Source organism: Castanea sativa, chromosome 2 (genome assembly GCF_040712315.1).
Source record: "Castanea sativa cultivar Marrone di Chiusa Pesio chromosome 2, ASM4071231v1".
Lineage (NCBI taxonomy): Eukaryota > Viridiplantae > Streptophyta > Magnoliopsida > Fagales > Fagaceae > Castanea > Castanea sativa.
This window is the reverse complement of record NC_134014.1, coordinates 29,874,625-29,896,731: the sequence shown is the minus strand read 5'-3', so window position 1 is coordinate 29,896,731 and position 22,107 is coordinate 29,874,625. Positions and strand designations below refer to the sequence as shown.

The following is a 22,107-nucleotide window of genomic DNA, read 5'->3' as shown; positions in this document are numbered from 1 at the left end:
CCCTTTCTAAAGGTATATCCATCAGCCCATGAAGAGAGATAAAGTCAGAAAATCTACACATAGCCCGAGTATAACTTGCAGCCCCTAGTCTCTCTGATGGGTTATGGATTATATTAAAGTCACCACCTAGACACCAAGGCAAATCCCACCAACTAATCAGCCTGCTTAGTTCCTTCCACATATTCCTACGCTTTTTGTTCAAATTTGGTCCATATACACCTGTAAAAGCCCACTCAAATTGGTTACCAACATTTTTGAATTTGCATGAAACTGAAAAATGCCCCACCGCCTCCTTCACCTTCTCCACAACCCTTCTATCCCACATTAATAAAATACCTCTAGAAGCACCTTCAGAGCCCAGGTACAACCAATCTACACAAGGACAGCTCCATATACTACGAAAAATTCCTCTAGTAATCCATTCAAGTTTGGTCTCTTGCAAGCACACAATATCAGCCCTCCAAGTCCGTAGCAAATTACAAATCTGAAGCCTCTTTTCTACCCCATTTAACCCTCTAACATTCCAGGAAAGCAATTTTAAGTTCATTGAGGAACAAAGAGAGCCCGATCCCTATTATTACCACTACGTTGAGCAGAGGTAGAACCATAATTAATAGAACTGAATAGACCCTTCAACTCTCTTAACCCTTTCACCCCCAGAATCTTTAAATCGCGTGCTTTCCTGTCCAAAGCAGCCCTCTGTTGTAATTCAGCTTCAACAGTCAATAGAAATTTAGTTGCTTGATTTTCCAAACCTTCTAGGGACGTCCCCAGGAAGCTATCAAAGCCATTGAATCTACTTTGGAACCACTCTGAGTAAGGTTCTTGCCTCATCGAACTATCCACACCCACTGAATTCTCCACACCCACAACTTCCTGTTCTTTCATGTCCAAGGGTAGTGAGAAAGCAAGTGGTTCAACAGCTAGAGGCAGCTCAGCATCCTCTGAATAGGTGTCCGAAACCCAATCCTCCACAAGTACTTCATCCCCGACATACTGAGCTAATGACACTTCCAAGGAGTCTGAAAATTTCAACGGAACCAAGGCCAACTGATTTTGGTCTTCTGAAACCTTTGTGGCTTCACCCGGCGGTAGAGAGATCTGAATCGGAACCGCCACCGTCCTTCCATCTCGCAATTCAAGCACCCACTGCTCTAAATTCCCCCATTTCTTGATAACGTTGTTGGAATGCTCCTGAAGAATCAACTGGATGTCTCGTTGCAAATTCTCTTCACCATCGGAGGTGTTTGCCGACCCATACCTTGTCTCATTGGCCTCATTGGAGCTGAGAATCTCATTATCGGCTTCATCGGCGACCTTTGTCGAGTGGGCTAGTGTCGGAGAGCTACCGAGAACAACTTGAGGAAGCATCGACTCGGCAATCACTACATCAGAGCTCTTATTACCTCTCACAGAACTCGCTGTGATTGATGCCAAAGATATCCCTGGGATTTGGGTTTCGTGTGCTGGAAAAGAAGAGGAGGAAGTGAGCTGTTTTGTTTTGGGCCGCTAGACAGAGATGGACTTGGGTTTAAAGGTGTGGACTGGTTTGGCCTTGACTGGGTTGCCTTGGTTGAATGGGGCTGTAGGCTTAAAATAGCCTTCTGTGGGCTTAACATTTTGGCCCACTTCCCGGACTTTGGACCACTTAACTTCCCACCTACCATCTGGTCCACAGTCCAATCTCAAGCAAACATCCAGAGATAAATCAGTGCCACTGCTAACGTATTCATTAATCTCAAACGTAATTCTAGCCTCAGGCAGCGCTGTCACTAAGAACAATCACTTGGGTATTAGATCTCACTAAGAACAATCACTTGGGTATCATTCTTGATGATAGTGTTTGGACCCCTAACTCAGATTCTATTCTTGCAAATTATTAAAAATATCTTATCTAACTCTATGGATGGGCCAAATGAGTTCCAGCACAAGATGATCTGGTACTTCAAACCTCTTTTAAAACTGTGGGAAAAAGACAGCATATCACTTCTTTGCCCTTTTTAAGAGACATTTGGTACTTTCCCCTTGGGACTTTTGGAACTGGCATTGATTTTGTATTTGTGCATCTTTACCTTGTTTTGGCATTGTTGAGCATTTTGGGTGCATTTAAAGCATATCATGAAGAGGGCGAATTCCTTTTCACCCTCATAGTTGTCAAAACGTGAATCATATCGTGAATCGATTTTTAATTTTTCAGTATCGTGTATCGTGTATCATAAAATATACAAATACTTAATAAAAATTATAAATATATATATATATATATATATAAAGGGTATATTCATTATAAATTTTGAATATATTCAGCTAATGACTAATTTATTCGTTACTTATGTAATAATATTTAACAAGCTAATTAAATAAATCAAACTAGCATGTGTTTATAACATACAGATTCAAATTACTTAAATTCAAAAGTGATAATATATTACAAATGACCCAAAAATAATAATTTATTTTCATCATATTCATCAAATTGCCTAATCAACCCCGTCTAAGTCATTGCTATCATCATGTTTATAATTTTGCAAACTTATTTCTTCATTAACATTTTCTTCATCGTCATTTGTCATTAACATTTACTATCTCTTCTTGTTCTTTTTATTTTTATAATTTTTCTTGGCATTCTAGTTTCTTGGACTTATAACAATAATGATAAAAAAAAATTATATTGTCAATTAATATTTTATTCATAGTATATAAAATAAATTTGTAAATATTAAAGTGAAGGGTAAGTGTGTACTGTGTAGTCTAATTGTAGGAGAGAGGAAAAAAAAACTTATGAATATGTTATTTTAGTAGGGTAAACTAAGTAAACTAATAATTTTGTGTTAAAAACAAGTCTAACACCTTGTTAGATTCAAATAAAAGTACAAATTTTAACAAAAAATCTCATTTTAAAGCATTTGTCCATGTATTTAACGATATGTACGATTTTACGATACGATACGATTCATACGATATGCACACTGCATCGTACAATTCGTGAGCACTTATGATATGCCAATACGATGCAGAACTTTTTACACACGATACGATACGTATCGTACGATATTGACAACTATGCTCCCTCTTAATAAGTGGAGCCCAACACCTGAGATTATAAAATTTTAAATAGGAGGATGTTGAGTGATAGAACTCGGGATATCTTGCTCTGATTCCATGTTAAATTACCAATTGTACCAAAAGTTTAAGCTTAAACTTTTGGGATAATCGGTGATTTAAGAGGCTTGGGACCACACCTCTTAAAGGGGAGGTCACTAGTTTGAATCTACCTTTCCCTCCTTCTAGACTCTATTTGGTTAGGAGGATAAGAAATGTTAGGAGGATAAAAAAGTGGGAAGATAGATGATATTTTAGTTTTCCATTATGTGTGTTTGGTAGAGACTAGAGAGGATGAAAAAGTAGAAGGAAAAAAGCAAATTACTATTATGCCCTTATGGTAATTTAAGACAATAGGATAATGTTATAATTTCATGTTCATGGCCATTTTCTCTACTCTTTTCTCCTCAATTTGTAGAGAAAAAAAATTGAGAAAAAGAATGGTTCGCCCGGGTGGAAAATCCCCAACCTCACTATTTTCCATCCTCTTTTCTCTCTAACCAAATGGAGAAAAGCCCCTTTTGCTGTCCATTTTTCTTCCTCCTTTTTCCATCCTCATCGTTTTCACCTCATCCAAACAAGTAGGGCCAAAACTAAGGGGCTGTTTGGTATGGTTGCTTGAGTAACACTTTTCAGTTTTTAAATAACATTATATGTATTTTCACACACTTTTTCACCCACATGTATTTCTAAAAAATATAAACAACGTTACTAGAACAATGTTACCAAATGACCCCTAAGTTTTCCAAAAAAAAAAAAGGAAAAACCATCTACATATGTTCCCATATATGGTAGCACCTTTATTCACTGCAATGGAAATTAAATTGGGGAAAAAAGACTTCAAAGGCATATCAACACACCAAATATCATGAAAAGATATAAAAAAGGAAAAAAAAAACATCCCACTCCATTCTCAACAAAAATCTTGTATGCTTCAAAAATCCCTCACACCTGCCTCTCACCTGTTTCCACATGCACACCCCATGAGCACCCGTGACCTCCACTGAACGCCAGTGACCCCTCATCTCTTTGTATTTAGTCCCCCACAACCCTTCTCCCAAGAGAATCCCTGCCCATAGTGGAGCAACCATAACCATTTTCCCATGGAAGCTTGATTAAAATGCCAAGCTCCCAAATACCGAACCCTCCAGATTTAATAGGGAACAAAAAAAAAAAAAAAGATTTAAAAACCCCACTCCATTCTCAACAAAGATCTTGTATGCTTCAAAAATCCCTCACAGGGTGCCTCTCACCTGTTTCCACATTTACACCCCATGAGCACCCTTGACCTCCACCGAACGCCAGTGACCCCTCATCTCTTTGTATTTAGTCCCCCACAACCCTTCTCCCAAGAGAATCCCTGCCCATAGTGGAGCAACCATGACCATTTTCCCATGGAAGCTTGATTAAAACGCCAAGCTTCCAAATACCTAACCCTCCAGATTTAATAGGGAACAAACTACGTCCCGATTAGCAAGATGAAGTTTATCTGTTAGCTTGCTCTCTCTTAGCAACTCCCTATAGCCACTTGTTCAGGAGCATCTGTTTGTGATCCTTAGAAGATGATTAGATTAATTTAACAGCGATGTAACTTAGGCAGAACTGCAGTCAGTCATGAAATGTTTTGCCAATTATACTTGCCAGTTAGTTTTTCCCCCTTAAATTTAAATGATATGTAGATAACATGATGAAGATCATGGACGAAAGGTTTTGATATGGTGACATTTTTCCTGATTTATTTTGTTTAGAGAACCATGGGTTGACCTAAGTGGTTTATTAGAGAGATGCTTACTTGCACACACATTGATTAATTGATTTGCCATTCTCTTAATTTGGCAGAAGTGTCCTGGTTCACCAAAGCAACGGAGTGATAATTCAAATGCAAAGCCCCCACTTCCAAATAATTCTGCATCACAATACCGAAAAGGGGCTTATCATGAGTCATTGGACTTTGTACATTCATTATGTGAGACATCATATGGCTTGGTTGATGTATTTCCAATTGAAGATCGCAAAAGTGCTCTCCGTGAGGTTGGTTATGTTTTTTTTATGCTTTGTCCAGATTACTTACAATACATAAATACTTACATATATGTTGCTTGAATATTTTTCTAATGCATTTATTGTGTTTGTCATTTATGTGTTTCTAGTCTCTCACAGATATGAATACGCATGTGGCTGAGGCTCAAAATAGTGGAGGTACTTCTTTAATCACCGTAGATTTGAGTTCTGGGATGCTCATCTAGAGACATGGTTTTGAATATTTTGCTATGTGCAATTATTTAACTAGTGGCATATTATTTTCTATATACTGGTCTGAAAATCTCTGATGAAATAATGCCAAGTTAGGTGTTTTAGGAACATGGGTGTGTTTTAAAAATGTGCTTTTTTAATGTAAAAGTTTGCATAAATCTTAGCTTTTGAAAATGACAATAATTTTGAGAAAAGTATGTTCTGCGTATAGTTTCTAATTCTCTATTCCATTTTCTAAAGATGTTGGGAATGCCCATTTAGAAAGAAGTCTAAGACATTTCAGAAAGGGGCAACTTTAGAAGGTTTCTTTATTCTTATAAAAGTATATGCAGAAGTGTTTGGTGTGTTAACTTGTGGATATACAATGCATCTTTCTTCAGGTTGATATATAATGTTACTTCAACGAATATATACTCAGGTCTAATTTTGAGGGGTAGAAACTTCTAATGTCCTTATTGCTATTGGGGGGAAAAAAATGATGGGATTCTGCTTTTTAATAAGCTGATGTTTTTGAAGGCACTTTTAAGTCAGTGCAACTGTTGTAATGTCTGTCGGGTGTTTCACTTAAATGCTAGCAACTCCCTGCTATCCGAGGTCCCAGGTGAACTTACAATTTCTTCTCTAGTTGCTTGACTGCGATCTAAACTAACAAGGCCAAGGGTGCAGGAATATATTTTTCTTATTACTATGATCTTAAAATGAAGAGGCAAATTTTTTCTCGAGGTTGAGGCTTGCTAACAAAAAAATTGGCCTTTAGCAAGCTGTGTGTTGTTTTTTTCTTCATGTTCTTTCATGGGGTTTGTTTTCTTAGGTTGCGTTTGGGATAAGCTTATATTGGACAACTTCTTCTACTATTTACTATTTAGCTTATTTTGCTTCTTTTTATGGGTTCCATTGCACTTTTTGATATTATTCATGGATCTCACTGTACTATTTCAGCTAACTTTTAGCTTTATCTACAGTACTTTCAGCAAAAAAGTTTTTAATTTCAGCTAAATGAGCTGTTACCAAATGGACCCTTAATACCCACATGCATAGAAAACTTTGTATTAAAGATAGAAGGTATTTTGTTACTGCTTGTTCTCGATATCCATTCTGCTTTAACTAATAGGCCTTCACCTTGTGCTTTATTTATCCAAACAAAAGGCCTTCACCCTGCACTTTTTCTAGAGCACTATTGATATATGTTTTCTGTTAGCTGAGGTATTCATTATATAGCTTTTATGTCTTAGTTGAATAATACTGATTTATGTTTTTTAGGAGTTTGCTTCCCAATGGGAAAGGGGATGTATCGTGTGCTTCATATACCTGAAGATGAAGCTGTTCTTTTGAATTCTAGGGAAAAGGCACCTTATCTGATATGCGTTGAAGTTTTGAAAAGTGAAGTGCCGAGGTTACAAAATCTAAATGAATTACAATAGTTACTAATTTTTATGGTTATTAGAACAAGAAGCGTTAATGAAGAGATTCTAATGGTTTCATTCTTCTGTTTCCTTTTCAAAACTTGTTTTAGCAATACAAAGGACACATCTGGTTCACAAAAGCTTTCTAGAGCGGGAATTCCTCTGGCAAATGGAGATGCGTTAGTGCCAAAGCCACCTCCTTGGGCTTATCCATTGTGGACTGCCCAGGAGGCTTATCGTAATAGTAATGATAGAATGTCAAGGTCAACTGCTCAAGCAATTGATCAGGCAATGGCGCATAAGTCAGATGCAAAAAAGAAGTTTGTTAATGTGAGTCTTACTGTAGAGAAGCGATCGCCCATCCAGTTACAGAGCATTGAACACAGTGGTATCCGTTGTGCTAGTCTGCAGTGTACTTCAGCTTCTGCCAGTATTTTGCCAAGTAGTAGTCAATATGATGAATCTGTAACTCATACATCAAGAGCAGCACATAATAGTGATTTGGAGTGGGTAAGGGTAGTGCTGACAGCAGATCCAGGAGTTAGAATGGAAGACATTGAGGATCAAGGACCACCACGTCGGAAGGAACACCGCCGTGTTCCAAGTACAGTAGCTATAGAGGCAGTAAAGGTGGGCCCTTCAGTCTGTTGATGCTACTTATGCCTAACAGTTAGAGTTCTTACAAATGCTGCATTAGTCACCATCTTTGTAGTGTTACTTTGATCTATTGATGTCATTTAATGCACACTTTGCTTGCACTCCCCCATACTGATTTCTTTATATGAATTTCTTATTACAAAAAGAAAGTGCTCTATCAGTTGATTTTGTTTACTCCAATTAGTAATTTTATAGTGAATGTCATCTTATATCAGTTCATCTAACTGTTTAGTACAACACGGCCACTGGTTGAATGATTACTGATTATCTTTTTTTATTGCAAGTGTTAAACAAGAGGTAGGGCTTAAGGTCAGCCAGTCAGGTCTTTGTGGCTTTTGGGGTTGGGGGTCTCAGGGTTCTCTTAGTTGAAGCTTTTAGACTTGGGAAACAATTTTATGGATATGTTCTATGGGAAATATATACAGAATCTTCCCTGTATTTCATAGGTTTGAAATTTTTACGAAAATTTCTTTTATGGATTATGATCTGGATGCTCTTTAGCTAAGTGGATTTAGTATGTTTATGATACACCAATGATGCGTGGGGTTTTCTGTTAAGGTCTGATGCCTCAGATGTGTAATGACATGCTCTCAGACAATATTTTGATTGCTTTTTATATAGACCAAAGTTCATATTTGTGATTTAAGAAAATCTAACTTTGCATCAATTAGAATCTTGTTTGTAGAATGGATGGATCCATTTTTCTTATATGGTTTCCTTGGGGACAAAGATTATGTTGAAGTCAATTTGGATGCAAACATTATGCACAGAATGGTAACAAGTGTGATTTGGAAAAACAAGATAGTTCCAGTACTTAATGATAGTTGTATTTCTATCAATCATTAAAAAAAGAAGAAAGATAGACATTTAATCCATAAATATGCTAGTTATAATAAGATGCTCATATGTGTGAGTTTGTGCCTGTTTAAAGTTGTCATGCTGTTAAAATTTCAAGTTCAATAAAGGCTAATATTCTAGTTGGTGAATGATTGGGCCTTTATTTCTTGAATTTAGTTTCCTTCTATGTCTCTTTCATGCTAGTATATTTTTAGATGTTAATGGATTTTGAACTTTTCTGCAGGCTGCTGCAGCCAAAGGAGAAGCACCTCCTGGGCTCCCTCTCAAAGGAGCTGGTCAAGATTCAACAGATGCACAACCAAGGGTGAGCACTTATGATAATTGATTATTTTGTACACCCTGTTTTAGTGTTGAAATTTAGAATCTTATATCTAACATTTTCCAAATTGCTCAACAGTTTAATGGGAGTTCTCCCAAGGCCAGTGATGCCTTATCTGGTGAACTTTGGGAGGTAAAAAAAGAAAGGATACGCAGAGCTTCAGTTCGTGGAAATTTACCTGGTTGGGATTTGCGCTCTGTAAGTTCTGTTTATTAAACCTTAAAAAAACGAAAGCGGATGTAGTGATTTTGATCAATGTTAACTAGAAAATTGATTAAAAAAAAGTTCATTTTTTCCTATGGATTTTATTACCTTGTGGGGGGGGGGGGTGTGAACTAGATTGTCACCTAAACAATGTACCTACTTTGCTGTTGGATGTTGATTATTTTGAAAAAGTTACTAAAGTACTACCTCTTGTTACAGTAAATTATCTAAAACTACTACCCCTTGTGTATGTGTTTGATACTTGCTTCAGTATGTTCAGTATTATTAGGAGAATCAGCAGTTGTTGGACATGTGGAAAGTTTTCTTATGTCTGCCTTTTGGCTGTATGTCATTTTAATTAGTTACGGTTGCGGTGTTTGGTGTCATGTCTGTTACTGTATAGTTGTCATGTCTTGGAGTTGGACTCTGTATATACGTTCTATATGTCCTGTGGTGGTCATTATACTGCCTTTGACACTAATGACAATTTCGTTTTCTTGCTTTTCACTTAGGTTATTGTGAAGAGTGGTGATGATTGTAGGCAAGAGCATCTTGCCGTGCAACTTATTTCGCACTTTTATGGTAGCTATCCTTTCTTTAATTATTATTATTATTATTATTTATTTATTTCATCTTGTGTAGCTCTTTGTCTTGTTACTTGATTCCATCTTTTTCTGGTTAGTCCTCTTAGAACTGTTGTTCTTTATATCTGTAGTTTTTTTTAAATCTATTGTTTATTGAGTTCAAGTAAGATATACCATTAAAATATGGAATTGCATATTGCTTCTGCAAGTCAAATTAAAATGTGTGCTAAAATAAAGGAAGAATTGGATTTTTTTTTTTTTTTTTTGGGTGAATGATTTGAAAAACATGGTACTCAATGTTTGCCATTTCATTTAGGGTCCGTTTGGTTGGAAGGATGGAAAAGTGGGAGGATAAAAAATGGGGAAGAGATCAAAAAGTGAGAGGATAGAAGAGATTTAGGCCCCGTTTGGTACAACCACTCAAACACATATATTCAGTTTTTAAACAACATTACACGTATTTCTACACTATTTCATCCACACGTATTTTCACACGTTTTCAGTTTTTAAGTGCATGAACCAAACACTTCCTTAGTTTTCTGTTATATGTGTTTGGTTGGGAGGATGAAAAAGTGAAGAGATGGAAAACTCATTTATTTGGTTGAGGAGAAAAGTAAGAGGATGCAAAAATGTAGTTTGTATGAATATACTCTTATGCCCCAATTATATAGTATATAAGAAATAATTGGAAACATTATGAAAGTGACAAAATATAATTATTACTTTATTTTAACTTATTTCTCTTTATTTATATGTATAATGTGATTAATTAAATTGGTTAAAATAAATTTAAAAAAAAATCCCAAATGAATTGTGGAGAACGTTGGTAAAAAGGAAAAAATGTTGGTAATTTGCTCACGTAGATTTTGGTTGACAAAAAAAAAAAAAAAAAAAAAAAAGGAAAAAAGAAGTTAAAGTTAGTTATAATAGGATAGGAGCAAGGCTAGACAAAAGAAGAAGGAAAAAAAAGAAGAAGAAGAAGAAGAAGAAGAGAAAGGTTGGCTGGAAGTGAAACTCAATGTGAAAAGGGGGCAAAATTGTCCTTTGTAATAAAGCCCTCTTTTCTCTCCTATTTTCTCTCCAAATTGGAGAGGTTGGTTTTTGGTGGGCTTGGGGAGAAAGCAACTAGATCCCACCAATTTTTCATCCTCTCCTCTCTCCAACCAAACACCTTCAAAAATAACATTCTCTCCACTTTTCTCTCCCATTTTTTCCATTCTTCCTAAAATCTTTCCAACCAAATGGACCTTATAGTTGGATGGAGATGTGATACTCTTGAGCCTATAAGTTGATGCCCTTGAGGCCAATAATTTTTAAGTTTGCACCAAATGGCATCTCCTCTCATCTAACAATGGATGGTGAATGGGGTCAATCGCATATGGGTGTGTGAGCTGTATTTGATTATCAAAAATAGATACAAGGCCTTTGAGTCAATGGGAGCATCTTTATTAGATTTAATTATTTTTATTTGCATGGTCTAATTGATGTGCCTTCAATTAAAAGTTTTTGTTTCTCAGAACTGTGAATGTCTGTGTCATGGTGTGATTAGTTTGGGTTGAGTTTATTAAAGTGGGTATGCTAGTCATATTATACAGTTTGTACTGCTAGCAGTCTGACGTTTCTTCCTTATTTAAAATAAATAAATAAAGAATTTGCAATATTAGTCTTAAAGGTGGATTGGTACGTTCCTTTTGAATACAAGTTGTTCTGTACTTTAATTCCCAGGCATGTTATTTTGGCTATGTTGGTTGTTAGGTTTAGCAGAAGTACCTGTAGCGTAGGCTTTATTAGAAAGTTGTAACTTTTCCTAGTTGGTAAAGTCTCTTAGCATTGTACTGCTGACCAATTGCGGGAGGAGTTTATGAGATATGGGAGGATTACCAAATGTTGGGGAAATCCATAGGCTCAATTATTTGCACCCCCCCCCCCCCCCCCTTTTTTTCAAAATAAAAAAAGGTGTCTTTTAAAAGCAAAGAGTAAAAAAATAAGGAAAGGAATAATGATAAAAGAAAATGAAAAATGTATGTATTAATGTAAGTGTCTGTGTAATCAATGTTCCTCAGATAAAATGAAACCCCCCTCTGCTTTTCTTCTCTTCATTTGTTTCCTAAGTAGTAAATTGATAACACTTTTCATTCTATTAGAAAATGTGTCCAGTTCATGATAGTTCTATAGTGTTGTGAATTGTGATTAATAACCTAACATATGCTTTTTCTAATAATTGCCAGTCTACACACAGCTAACCTCTGATTGCATTAGTGTCTGAATGCTTCTACTATTACTTATGGCATCTCTAAGCCCCTTTATCTTGTTTATTGCAAGCAACTATTCATTTTATGCAACTGTTGACACCCTTAATTGTGACCAAATGCACCCAAAAGTGCATTTTTCTTTCTTCTGTTGACAGTACATTAACACAAATGCCTATGACTCTCTAATACCACATAGTTCGCTGTATCTAAATTTGACTCTCTAATACCACATAGTTTGCTGGGTCTAATACTATCATGCTAATCTGATTTATAGTAAAAAAACTGTTTCTGTCATCGTTTTGTACATTTGGCTGACCCTGACTGGTCTATTAAGGATCTATGGCCAACCCCATAATTTTGGGATTAAGGCTGGTTGTGGTTTTTTCTCTCATTGTTTTACCAGTTAGTTGAAGCTTGTAATCATTGGATTTTGATGCCAGATATATTCCAAGAAGCTGGTCTCCCTCTCTGGTTGAGACCTTATGAAGTTCTAGTTACTTCTTCTTACACAGCTCTGATTGAGACTATTCCAGATACGGTAATCCTGTACATTTGTGCTATTTAAGTGAATTGCAATTTAAGTTCCAGGCTATCTCCAAATTAATGTCTTTGCTATTTTTAGGCTTCACTTCATTCTATAAAGAGTAGATATCCCGACATCACGAGTTTGCGTGAATTTTTCATTGCCAAGTATGAAGAAAATTCTCCGAGCTTTAAGCTTGCCCAGGTAATTTACAGTTGTAATTATATAGGTGTCCTTCAGGCGGTGTTATCTTTAGGAAATTTACTCATTCCCTTGTTTTAAGAGCTTTTTAACATGAGGGGGTGTATCAGTACTATAACAAAGTTAGGCCGTATATGGACTTGATATTGACTTGAATGAAGTCCTGCCCTTCCCTCTCCTTTTGCTTAGAAGTTTTGTTGGTAGTATAGTTATGGTGCACATGTGATATATCTTTAAAAAAAGAAAAGAAAGAATTACTTAAATTAGGATTTTTTTATTATAATATTTTCTAAAAAAAGGGGTAGTTAGAGAGAGAGGGAGAGGGAGAGAGAGTTATATACACGCATGTATCTTACTGGTGTTGTTTTTGTTGGAAGGCAGGAAATGGAGATATAAGGAACGTAGGAGTCTTTTAGCATGGGACACTGGACTTTTGTCTTTTGATGTTGAGAAGTGATTAGAGCTGATAACTATATGTTTGAGGGCAATAGGGCATGTTGAGCCAGTGTTGGTAAAAGCGTCAAGCGCACTTAAAGCGCATAGGCCTCTTGGAGCCTAGGTGCAAAATTCAAGTGTGCGCCTAATTGAAATAAAGCACACAATTTTCAAATATAATATCTAACAACATTTAATAAAAATATTCGTAGCATGTAATAAAATATATATATATATATATATATATATATAAACTCAAAATTTGTATATTTTATCCATTAGGTAAGTGCAATTGTATAATGTTTATTCAAATTTTACTTTACTTATTTCAATTCTTAAACTTTTTATATAGTAAATTGAAAACAATTATCAATGGAAATTATCATAAAAATCTAGTTGTATAAAATACATAACCATGATAGTTATGATCAAATGATGTATATGGTTGAATGGTTCAATCAAAATACTTCTAAAATTTGAAGACAAGCACAAGAATGGGAAATTAACCTTTTTTGTATCTTCTGATGTAAAAAAAATAAAAATGTTTGTGTAGTGCAGCACCTTAAGAATAGTGGTTGTATAATAAATCATTGGTCCATGTTATTTAGTGCAATTAATTTTGATGATCAATATATTTTTTAGCAATTAAAATGCATGCCTAGGTGTGTGTTGTGCTTCTTCAAAAAAGCACGCTTCATTAAATGAGCCTTGTTTTGGCCAAGAGAAGTGCTGAGACCTTGGGGCTTCAAGCTTTGAGTTTTAAGCTCACTTTTAACAACACTGGCTTGCAAAATGTCATTTAAAACAATTTTCTGGCTTTTGCCCTTGCAAAATACCAACACTTGGTCGCAGTCATTATTTTTGGTGTTTTGTAGTAATTTCCTTTTACTTGGCCAAAAAAGAAAGAAAAGGAGAGGGCATTCTGGAAAGCTTTATTTTTGGATGAATTTTTTTAATTCCTCATTTGATGGACTCATTTAGCTCATTATTTTTTACGTGTGAACTCTTTACAAAAAAACATTATTTTGAAGGATGAAGTAGAATTGAGTTTTTATTTTCAGGTAAAGATTATATCATTCCATTTTTTTATTTCTGCAGAGGAATTTTGTTGAGAGTATGGCTGGATATTCCCTTGTGTGCTACCTTCTGCAGGTATTGTTCTCTCTCTCTCTCTGACACACACACACACACACACACACACACACACACACCCCCCATAAGTAGGATGCTCATGTGGGAGTTGTTCAGAGTGGCATTCTCAAATTAAAATGATGTGTTGTGAATTAGGATACTGATGTTGGAGGATTTATGTAGGTCTCTTCTGCATTGTGAACTTGTTATGCTGGAGAATCTCTTTATCAATAATTTTTTTTATAAAAAAATAAAATTGAAGGAATCAGGAGGGCTTACAATACTGTTCGTGACAGTTGCCATTTATGCTTTGTCTACATGTAATAAACTCTTCTTAAATATTGCGGTGTGAGGAGGTGGCTTTTCTACTACAATGCAATTAATAGATTATGAAGCTATTTATTTTACTAAGTAAATTATTTTCAATGATTTGGAGGGACCATAGTGTTTAAGATATAATTTTTGTTACATGAAGTAGTCTTCATATCAATAAATTTTTTTATTACTTATCAAATTGTTTTTTTGTTACTTTTAGAAAAGAAACATATTAGATCATTGATCCCTTTGGACGTTGTTTGTAAGGAATTATAGCTCATTGTCTTTTTAAAAAATTTTCTACTTAAATATAAAACTATAATTCCCCCATGTTTCCTTTGTTTGCTTAAACTAAGGGATTGATGTATATTGTATATATCTGCTATATATCTATGCAAAGTATGCTAAATTGCTAATGCATTGATTTTTACCCTATAAGTCTTGTTATTTACCCTACACTGGGCTGCTCAGGGGATAATGGGCAAAAAACACTAATTGGTATTATATCATATATATTCTTTTGGTTTCAACCTATTGAGCCAGCTCAAATAGCACCTCCTCCCCTCCATGGAGTGTCAACTTGTGGGTTTAAATTCGCTGTGTAGGTAGCATCTCACTGGACCTCCTCAGCAATTTTATTGATCGCAAAACTGGGAGGCCAAATGGTGGGGGCGGCAATTAATCAGAACCTATGGGAAGCAAAAAAATAATTTAAATCAAACTAAATTGTTCGAAATAGTCTTAGAAGGAGGTAAGGCTTATAGGCTTGCAATTATCAAAAAGGGGGAAAGAATTATGCATCACATGCTCCTAGAGCAATAAGGAGCACTTTGGCTTCATTCAACACCTTCAGATTTAATTGTTATGCCCTTGAAACAATTTTTCATCAGAAATTTGAGGGAATTAGGCAAATCTTTTCTAATCCAAAATGCAGTAATGGTTGGGGTCAGTAATTACATGTGATTGAGTTTGAAGGGAAGAGCAACTGCGGTCCGCGGGTTGGTGATTGTACTAGAAGGATGATATGTGGGGTTGGAAAGGTTTTTAACAATCTGATAAATAATTTAGTGGAGGTCAAATGGCGATTTGTCAGCTAAAGCTCCAAAACTTGACAAGACAATCACATTTGCCCATTGCCATCTTGCCTACCTTCATGGTCGAGGGCTCGGTTGCATAACCAATGGCCAGGGATAAGTGGGGAAAGAATAATCAGAGATTGCAGGGTGAAGCATGGCACAAAAATAGAAGACTCAAAAAATGAGCTGACCAGCAACAAATGCATGCCTCTCGTTTAGGTAGAGGAAGCGGAAGCTTTGTGAGAGATTAGACTAAGATAACAGGAAAAAGTATGGTAGGAGGCATTGTAAGTGAAATAAGGGAGATACAAATTTTAATATACTAAATCTGAAACTACAACTTGAACTTGAGCCATATGGGAAATGGAAAGTTAATACAGCACTTTGAATGTATTAAGGCTATGATCCTGGTGAAACGGGCTAAGGTTTGTAAACCACTACAGGTTGGGGGGCTAGGGATTAGACGTTTGAGAAGTTTTAACTCTGCCTCGTTGGGGAAGTGGTTGTGGAGGTATGGTCTAGAGACAGATGGGTTATGGAGGAGGGTTATAGAGGCAAAATATGGGAATGTTTGGGGTGGTTGGTGCACGAAAAAGGTGACAAGTGCATATGGTGTTAGCCTTTGGAGATTTATTAGAAGTGGCTGGTTGAACTTCTCTAAACTCTTACAATATGATGTGGGTGATGGTATTAGAGTGAAGTTTTGGAAGCATGTGTGGTGTGGGGATTGTACCTTTAAAGAGGCTTTTCCAGATCTTTATTGACTTAGTAGGGCAAGGGATTCCTCAGTGGCGGAGGTTATGTGTTGGTTTGGTGGGGGGATTCATTGGAACTTTCAATTTCATTGTTCACCCCAAGATTATGAGGAAGACTTTTGATCGGTTTATGGCCATTGTTTACTCTTTGAAAGTGAGGGGGTTGGCCCTGACAAGGTTTGTTGGAAACTAACTAGGAGTAGAGGCTTTGAGGTTAGAGGATTTTATCTTTCTTTTTACCCTCTTACTCTTACTTCTTTTCCTTGGAGAATGGTGTGGCAATTGAAGGTTCCTCTAAGGGTAGCTTTTTTATCATGGTTTGCCTCCTTAGGAAAGATTCAAACAATATATAACCTTCGCAAAAGGCATATTATTGTTCTTGATTGGTGTTATATGTGTAAGAGGTGTGGGGAGTCGGTGGATCATCTTCTTCTTCTTCTTCATTGCCCCGTAGCATTTGAGTTGTGGTCTTTGGTGTTCTGTTTGTTTGGAATTCACTGGGTTATGCCACATAAGGTAATTGAGTTGTTTGAGTCTTAGTAAGGTAAGTTTGGGTGTCATCGCAATATGGGCTTTTGGAGACTCGTGCCACATTGTTTGATGGGGGTGTATTTGGAGTGAGAGGAATGCTAGATGTTTTGAGGGATGTGAACGGTCCTTGCTAGAGATTAAGTCTTTCTTCTGCCATACTCTCCTTGTTTGGAGTGTGGCTTTGTCGCAATTTACTTGTTTTTCCATTCTTGATTTACTTGATCATTGTAATCTTTGTTCTTGATTTTTGCCCTTCACAGTACATCCCCATTGTAGTTGGGCTGACTTCTTTTTTAATAATATTTTTTGTTACCTATCAAAAGAAAAAAAAGGCTATGACCCTATTATATATAGACTTTTCTTTCATGAGAGAGAGAGAGAGAGAGAGAGAGAGAGAGAGAGAGTTATCTGCTTTGGTGGAGAAAATGTGGTAAAGAATTTTGATGTTGTATATCTATTGATTTTTGAGGCTTCACGTTGATATTGTTAATCCTAAGGTTTACTATTGGATCTTAGTAAAATGTTGGTTAGGAAGAAATTTAAAATACAAATTTTCACGCGTTGCCATTACACTTAACTCCTTGAATAAAGGAAATGCTGAAGTAACTTCTACCAATATTTAGACATAATTTATCCTTTCTAAGATGTCAGATGTCTCTCTGTGTTTTTAGGCTTTCCATTGAATGTCTTTTCTGTTCATGAAAATTTCTTATAACATTTTTAATTAAGTATTTTTCTCATTTATATCTTATTGGTAGACTAGTCAGTAGTAATTCTTTGGATGGTACTGAATTGCCATGAATAAATTTTATTCTTTTATGAGTCTTGTAACAAGTAGCTTGCATCTTGAGAGTGAACAGCAGTATCTGTAATTATACATACCTTTACATACAACTCTGTTTGACACTGCTGACCAACTGGTCAAATAACAATCGATTATTTTGGACCAAAAAATGCCATGCAGAAGTGGTTACATAAAAGATGATCACCAGCAAAATGTCTCTATTTGCACTTAATGTGCTTGTGCATCCATCCCCTTGGTTGAAAACTTATTAGGTTATAGTGAAGGAATTTCTATAGCATATGCCAGTTTAAGTGGCTTGTTTTGTATCTGCTTCTCATTAGACCATGTCCAGGTGAAGGATCGGCACAATGGGAACCTCTTATTGGATGAAGAAGGTCATATCATACATATTGATTTTGGCTTCATGCTTTCCAATTCACCTGGAGGCGTCAATTTTGAGAGTGCACCTTTCAAATTAACGCGTGAACTTCTTGAGGTTAGGTGTTGGTGTTGCGAGATGTACATTTTTTTTCCTTATGTTTTTCATAACAATCTTTGTTGGGCTTATTATTACTATCTTGATTTATTATAAATTTATCTTTTAATTCTGAAGTGATTGGAATCTTGTGATTGTTCTAGGTCATGGATTCTGATGCTGAGGGAGTTCCAAGCGAGTTCTTTGATTATTTTAAGGTTCTGAAAAAAAAACTTTTGGGTTTGTCTTTTTGGAAGTCTTCAAATCAGCTTGTCAAAATTTTTAGGGTTATATTTCACTTATGGTCTTTGCCCTTCGAATTCAGGTTTTATGCATTCAAGGCTTTCTTACTTGTCGTAAGCATGCTGAGCGCATTATTCTTCTTGTTGAAATGTTGCAGGTAAAACCAATTTTAGCTTTCTGCACCCCAATATCATCTAATATTTACTTTTGTTTTACAAACCTAGTCTATGTGATTTATGGGCCCAAGGGCTTGCATTTAATGAAGTGCACAATCCTCTGGTGGGTATAGTAGTTTTGTGGGTGGTCAGGTTGAAACTCTTCTTTGACCTGCACCCTTGTTTCACCACACCATTCTCCATGTCTGGTTTGGACACAACTCAGCCATCTAAGGTTTTCAAGGACTTGTACGGATAATGGCATGGAAACAATACCATTTAACTATAAATTTGAAGGCGACCTCAAATTGGAAGGCTCTGATTCATTTTGTTGGCCAACTTTAGATTACACTTCATATACCTGTGTGCATGTACGTGGGTGGGTTGGTGCATGTCGTGTGAATCGTGTGATCATGCACATGGTGAGATAGTGGGTGTAGACAAATTACTATCAGTGTCTGTATTGACAATGCCTGGTTTACTAAGCTCCTATTCTTCTATGTATGGATCAGGACTCTGGTTTCCCCTGCTTTAAAGGTGGTCCTCGGACAATACAGAACTTAAGAAAACGATACCATTTAAGTTTAACAGAAGAGGTTTGATTTAATCTGATTACCCTTCTTAACTGTACAACATTTCGTTGCTATTGTTTTCATAGTGGTATCTGTTGTGCAGCAATGTGTGTCATTGGTGCTTTCGCTAATAAGCAGCAGCTTAGATGCATGGCGGACAAGGCAGTATGACTATTATCAGAGGGTTTTGAACGGAATATTGTGAATTTGAATCTCATTGATTACATGGATGTTCCATTTGACAAAGCCAGCCCAGTTTAGGCACTTCAAATAAAATTGAATTTCAGTCACTGTGATTTGAGGACATTTGGCCACTGTCGGATGGCTTTGGAGTTTTATTGGAGGCGAAAAGGAGTATGGGGAAGCAATATATGGCCTGCTTTTTCTCAGTGCAAGAGATTTGTAACTGTACCGGCAGAAATTCTTTCTCAGAAGTTAAGCATGCAGATTTTACTTCGGCAGGCTTTTTTTCTTTTTTTCTTTTTTTCCCCTTGTTTCATGTAATATGGAACTCTGCTGGGTGGTGGGCAATTTAACTTGTTTGGAGATGTATAGCCCTCCTACCCATCGTCGGGGAGCACACACTGTACAGGATGACTCCAATGGAGAAAACAGATCAGACATGAAATAGCTACAGAGACCATGTTTGCTGGGTGAGATTTTGATTGCTACAGATTTTGCACTAAGTGTTCGGAAGCATCCAACTAGTTTGGGTTCTTTACAACTTCATTTCCATCTGAAGTTTTATTCTTCTGATAAGAGCGTAGACAAGATTCAGCATTTGAAAGGTGGCCTGCTGTTCCTATTTGGGCGCCACTATTTGCTAGTATCTGTCTTGCTGGAGTTGTTATTCTTCTATCATTTCATCATGAAGTTACAAGAAAACTTCTTCTAAGACGGTATATGATTGAATCATGTATAATTGATCCAGTTGTCTTCTACAGTGAAATTTGTTCGGTTGAAACTCTTCAAATATAAAGAATTTTGTGGCACTGATTTCATCAGTTTTTGTGTCCCTTTATTGAGTGGCAATGAGCAAAAGCTGTGCGCATGTATGTACAAGATTATTTTTTGTAAATATAATTTTTGACGTCTTTTTTAATTGTTGCTAAATCCAAAGGGACACTTCCATAATATCTTGTTGCTATTACCAGCCCAGGTGCGCTGTTTCATATGGGATTGTGCATTGTGAATGGAGGTTTAGCAAGTGACAGACTCAATGATAGATGCAAGGGGGCAAAAAAAAACTGTTATATGGGCAGAGCAGTGGGGGGTTTTTTTTGGCCCTGGAGAACGCAACTCATTCAAAAATTGATCTTAGGCTATGAACAGAAATCTGTTTTGTACCTCGAATTACAGTAGAAGTTGCTCGGACTCTGAGAAGAACATTTGAATAAGGTGGTATAAAGAGCAGGGTTTTCATGATTTTATCTGGTAAATCCTTGACTCCCAAAGTACTAAATGAAGGGTAAGGCTGTGTGTGTGTGTGGGGAAGGGGGGGTTTCTAGACTCTAGACGCATCATGCATGTAATACTTACCCATAACAAAAAAAGAGAGAAAAAAAAGGATCCTTGGCTCAAAAAATGCAGTTCTATTGAAGTAATGGTGTTAGAGGTGAAATCGGTCAAGTTGAAGGGCAATTTTCCCCCAAGCCGGAATTTTTTATTTTGCCATATTTGGCACCAACATCGAACGGTAGGGAAGGAAAATTGAACCAAATTAATTGGTTTTCAATTGGTTTGGGTCAGTCGGTTTTCGGTTTCTTCTAATTTGTTAAAAACCAAACAAGTTAAAGAAAAGAATTTCCCTTTGTTTTCCCATTTTTTCTCAGCACCCAAATGCCAAGCGCTTTGAAAACACAACAAAAGTATACTAAAAATCATGTATTTTCAGCAAACAAACAACACAAAAATCAAGCAAACAACTTACAATTAATCAAGCATAAAAGAGAAAATGAGATTCAAAGAACATACCAAAATAAGAGAGAGGTGATGAGGAGGGAGGTGGAGAAAGGCAAGAACGATGTAGAAGGTGTGAGGAGTGGCGTGACCAAAAGAGAGAGAAAGGGAGAACAGTTCTGGGTTGAACTTAGGATAAACGCATGAAACTCACGTGTCCTTACCACTATCCTACCAATACAATCTTGACAAAATTTGTATATATCAATTTACAGCTCCTAAGCCAAGCCACTTTTTTTGTATTCTGTTTTTCTCCTTTCTTTATTAATATATTTCTATCATTGACGTCAAAAAAATATTCAATATATATTGGTTAGTTTCAATGCAGTTCCACTTTAATATTGTCTGAATCCAAGACCAAACTGCCCAATTTTGGTTTTTCAAAAATACAAACCAAAACCAAACCCAACCAGGAAAAAACTATTAAAAAAAAAAAAAGGATTAAGTTCGGGCAGTTTCGGTTGATAATTGATATAGTCAGTTTGCCATTTTTTTAAGCCCTAAATTTGAACACAAATAAATGCTGTAGCTCTAAAATCCTTACGGTTTTGCCCATTCCTTTTTTTTTTTTTTTTGAACTATTACATACAAGATCTTATAATTTTGTATATCGTGAAAAAAGTTTAGAATTTATAACAAATTTTGGTAGTATTTATCTTTATCGTTCTCTTTTTGGTCATATGACAATTTTGATGGCTTATAAAACACAAGAAGTATAAATCCAATTTGTACCTAAACCACAAACACCACTCAATACTGCTTGAAAAATCTCCTACTTCTTTGGTATTGTTTCCATCTTTGGCTGCTATTTATTTACAATTTCTTACTCAGACAGTCTTTTGTGCATATGATTATCATAATGCAATCATCATGAGACCTGTGTCATTAAGACAAGCTGTTAAAAGGAAGTAGTAGAGTTTGAGAAGTAGGAAACTTTCAAACAATGGTAAGTGTTGTTTGTGCTTAAGGAGAAAAAATAGATATTTTTAAAAAGTCTTGATAGTATCTAAGGTTAGTCCCAAATCTTAGGGGTGATTTTTATATAATTTAAAAAAAAAAAAGAAAAAAAAAAGACGAGCTAACATTGTGCAAAAAAAAAAAAAGAGAAGAAGAAGAAGATACATGCCATTTTTCTTTGGAGCTCATGTTTCTTTTTTCATTTTTTTTCCCAGTATACTATCTGAAAAAGAAAAAAAAAATGATATGAACTCGTAAGTAAATTACCATAGAGGAATATAGTTATGATGTAAATTGATTATATTGAAAATTTATATAATAATTGCTTGACACTGTGAGCAATTTTTACAAATGTGGTCAAAA

The 22,107-nt window shown here is 36.0% G+C and overlaps 1 protein-coding gene across 2 annotated transcripts in view; it reads left to right on the top strand.

Moving 5' to 3' along the window:
- The window catches only part of LOC142623699 (phosphatidylinositol 4-kinase beta 1-like), a 30,720-nt gene extending 10,756 nt beyond the window's left edge, over window positions 1-19,964 (top strand). Inside the window, exons 2-16 of one of the 2 annotated variants that reach the window (XM_075797149.1) lie at window positions 4,945-5,133; window positions 5,253-5,301; window positions 6,616-6,748; window positions 6,869-7,388; window positions 8,497-8,577; window positions 8,671-8,790; window positions 9,309-9,378; window positions 12,073-12,170; window positions 12,255-12,359; window positions 13,890-13,943; window positions 17,736-17,879; window positions 18,023-18,076; window positions 18,184-18,258; window positions 18,769-18,852; window positions 18,932-19,964. In XM_075797149.1, the coding sequence (XP_075653264.1) occupies window positions 4,945-5,133; window positions 5,253-5,301; window positions 6,616-6,748; window positions 6,869-7,388; window positions 8,497-8,577; window positions 8,671-8,790; window positions 9,309-9,378; window positions 12,073-12,170; window positions 12,255-12,359; window positions 13,890-13,943; window positions 17,736-17,879; window positions 18,023-18,076; window positions 18,184-18,258; window positions 18,769-18,852; window positions 18,932-19,033 (1,878 nt within the window). In that variant the 3' untranslated portion in view covers window positions 19,034-19,964. Of the gene's footprint in view, window positions 1-4,941; window positions 5,134-5,252; window positions 5,302-6,615; window positions 6,749-6,868; window positions 7,389-8,496; window positions 8,578-8,670; window positions 8,791-9,308; window positions 9,379-12,072; window positions 12,171-12,254; window positions 12,360-13,889; window positions 13,944-17,735; window positions 17,880-18,022; window positions 18,077-18,183; window positions 18,259-18,768; window positions 18,853-18,931 lie in introns of both variants that reach the window. The other variant, XM_075797148.1, reaches the window with a different exon arrangement.
- Window positions 19,965-22,107: the final 2,143 nt, after the last annotated feature.